The 2,745-nt window shown below is 52.4% G+C and overlaps 1 protein-coding gene across 1 annotated transcript; it reads right to left on the reverse strand.

The window, feature by feature from the left end:
* Positions 1 to 348: 348 nt before the first annotated feature.
* LOC123411257 (cytochrome P450 89A2-like) lies at positions 349 to 2,189 on the reverse strand. Its single transcript, XM_045104192.1, has 2 exons — positions 1,075 to 2,189; positions 349 to 958 (listed from the first exon to the last, which is right to left on the reverse strand). The coding sequence occupies exons 1-2, from the start codon at positions 2,161 to 2,163 to the stop codon at positions 497 to 499; spliced, it is 1,551 nt and encodes a 516-aa protein (XP_044960127.1). The 5' UTR covers positions 2,164 to 2,189; the 3' UTR covers positions 349 to 496.
* Positions 2,190 to 2,745: the final 556 nt, after the last annotated feature.

The following is a 2,745-nucleotide window of genomic DNA, read 5'->3' on the forward strand; positions in this document are numbered from 1 at the left end:
CCAAGGCAATTTTTTCACCATGACAATTTTAGTTTATGGTTCATGGCAAGTCTAGTTTCTTAATTTTCCGTTTTATAATATGTCAAAAATTAGTTTTAAAAGTAGAAGAAAAATAGCTGAAACATATCATGACAACTTCAACGTAAACACGATGACAATTCATGTGCAATAGACATGACAATTTTTAACCCAAAAAGATCATCAAAATATATTGATATGAGATCTAGTTTCGAAGATCTCGTCGCGATGAATTTAATGATGAAAACGGATCTTCAATCAATTTTTTATTTAAGAGATAAAACATTTTGAAAACTAAAAATCTCAAAAATTCTCATATGCATGCATGCGGTGACGTGAGACGGGAAGCTGGATGTGTGTGCTAATTTTCTTAGATACCACATGAGACATGTGGCAAGACCCCTTAACACCTACTCGTGTGAGCGTTATCGCGACCCTTACAGTCGGGCATTATTATAGACTTTTGATTGAGCACAATTCAGACAATTAAAACTAGACCGTGGTTTCTTAGGGCTCCTCTTGAGGCTCTGGACCCCTTATTCCGCTGCTTGAGCAGAGCACGCAGTGGGCGCCTCATGACGTTCAAGAACCTGACCTGCGGCTCGAGGTCGACAGCCAGGTCGCCCTCCGCCTCCGTCCACTCGAACTCCCTCACGAGGTTTGCCACGAAGTAGCCGAGGTGAAGCATGGCGACACCCATGCCGGGGCACATCCTCCTGCCGGCCCCGAACGGCATCATCTTGATCTCTCCCGCGCTTCCTGCCGCCGCCACGAGGCTCACGCCGTTGCCCCCGCCGCCTGCAAGGAACCTCTCCGGCAGGAACCTGTCCGGCTCCGCCCACGCCGTCTCATCCCGCGCCAGACGCTCCAGGGGGAACTGCACCGTCGTCCCCGCCGCGAGGCGACGACCATGGAGAAAGACGTGGTCGTCGGGCATCACCTTGTCGTCAGCCAGCAAGAGAATATTAAGTACATTACGTACGTGTGAGTGTGACTTCGACTGACTAACTATAGTTTTGGATTTATAATTGGAAAGCAGTTAAGTTAGTCGCTCACCTGCCTGGCCACCGAGGGCACCGTGGGGTGCAGGCGCAGCGTCTCCATGAGGACAGCATTGAGGTACTCCAGCTTACCAAGGTCTTCCTCGCTGACCTCCTCGGCGTCCGCTCTAACGACGGTGTCAATCTCGCTCCGGACGGCCTCCTGCACGTCCGGATGCTTCACCAAGTTCGCCATGATCCACTGCAGCGCTGCCGTCGCCGGCTCCGCCCCGGCGCCAAGAAACTCCGAACACAGCCCCACCAACTCGCCGTCTGTTAGCATTTGCTTAGGAACCTTTGGACCGGACGCGGAGTCGTAGTCTGGGACGAAGAGGTCGATGAGCGTGTCGACATATGTTGCAGCTTCTTCGCCGGACGGGCGGCGCCGCAAGCGGCGCCGGGCATTGATGAGCGGGAGGTACATCTCCTCCTGCTGCCGCCTGAGCGTGACCAGATTATTCCACCGTTCGCGGTAGATTAGCTCGGTCAACGCCGGGAGAGCGGCGAAGACACGCAGACCAACGAGGGACCGGATGAGGTCCTCCATGCCATCGGCCATGGCGCGGACGAGCCGCGGGTCGACGTCGCCGCCGAAGCACATGGCGGCGCTGAGGCCGAACATGGCAGCGTGCATGCTCTCGGCCGCGAGGACCAAGCCATCGTTAGACGACTTGCGCTGTTCCCGGAGGTCCGCGACGAGAACGCAGAGCGCGCGGCGGCGGGCGGGGGCGTAGAGGCGGAGGCGCGACGGGTGGAAGACCTCCGAGACGAGGTTGCGGCGGATGCCGCGCCAGAGCGGGCCGTAGGGCGCCGAGCCTATGTTGTGGTGTCGCTGCCGCGAGAGGACGGAGCTGGCAGCGCTCGTCGGCGGGCGGTTGCAGAACGCGCCCCCGGCGCCACCGCGGACGAGGAGGTGCTGCGCGGTCACACGGTCCATGACGACCACGTCCTTGCGCAAGGCAGCGGAGAAGTCCCGTACAAGAGCCCACTTGGCGGCAGCGAGGCGGGCTTGCATTTGCTTGATCGGCAGTGCACGCCGGAGCAGGCTGCCGACGACGACGACGAGGGCCAAGGTAAACAAGAGGAGGATCACGTCTTGCATCATTGCATGGCTAGCAGCTGATGTCTGGGCCTGCCCTGACCAGGGTTGCTACAGCTACTTTCACTTCTTATAGACTTGAGCTATCGATCGGCCGCTTTACCCAGCAGCGAACTCAATTTTTTTAATTATAAACGTTTTCGGCAAGACACCATTGTTTAAAATCAGGGTCCAAAGATAATAATAAGAAAAAAGTCTCATCACATCACTGTACACTTGTAAGCATCTCTAGCGAATATGGTTATTTCTAACTTATTGCATGCATAATGTCTATCACAGCCATTGTTCTAAATATGGATACCGCCCTTTTGTATGTGCATGACTCCCTTTTCTCTTTTTTCCTCCTAACCGGCTGACACATGTATGTGTACAGTAACATATGCATGTCTATGTTATATTTTCTCTCTCCTCAATTCTATTACATTTAATTGTTTTTTACAGTTTAGATGGTTGGTTGATATCTCTAAAATTAAAATTTGTTTTTAAAAATTTATATACATTTGAACTCCTGATGCTAAGATCTTTAAAAAAAGATCAGTCATGGATAACTTTTAAACAAACTTTTGTTAACTGCAATTGAAATATGGA

This window comes from Hordeum vulgare, chromosome 7H, assembly GCF_904849725.1.
Source record: "Hordeum vulgare subsp. vulgare chromosome 7H, MorexV3_pseudomolecules_assembly, whole genome shotgun sequence".
Lineage (NCBI taxonomy): Eukaryota > Viridiplantae > Streptophyta > Magnoliopsida > Poales > Poaceae > Hordeum > Hordeum vulgare.

What these genes read in the sequence shown, in the direction of transcription:
- LOC123411257 (XM_045104192.1), bottom strand. Translation starts at nt 2,163, where the DNA reads ATGATGCAAGACGTGATCCTCCTCTTGTTTACCTTGGCCCTCGTCGTC. An exon ending in TGCCCTCGGTGGCCAGGCAG is followed by an intron (nt 959 to 1,074) that starts GTGAGCGACTAA and finishes GCTGACGACAAG; the next exon opens with GTGATGCCCGACGACCACGT.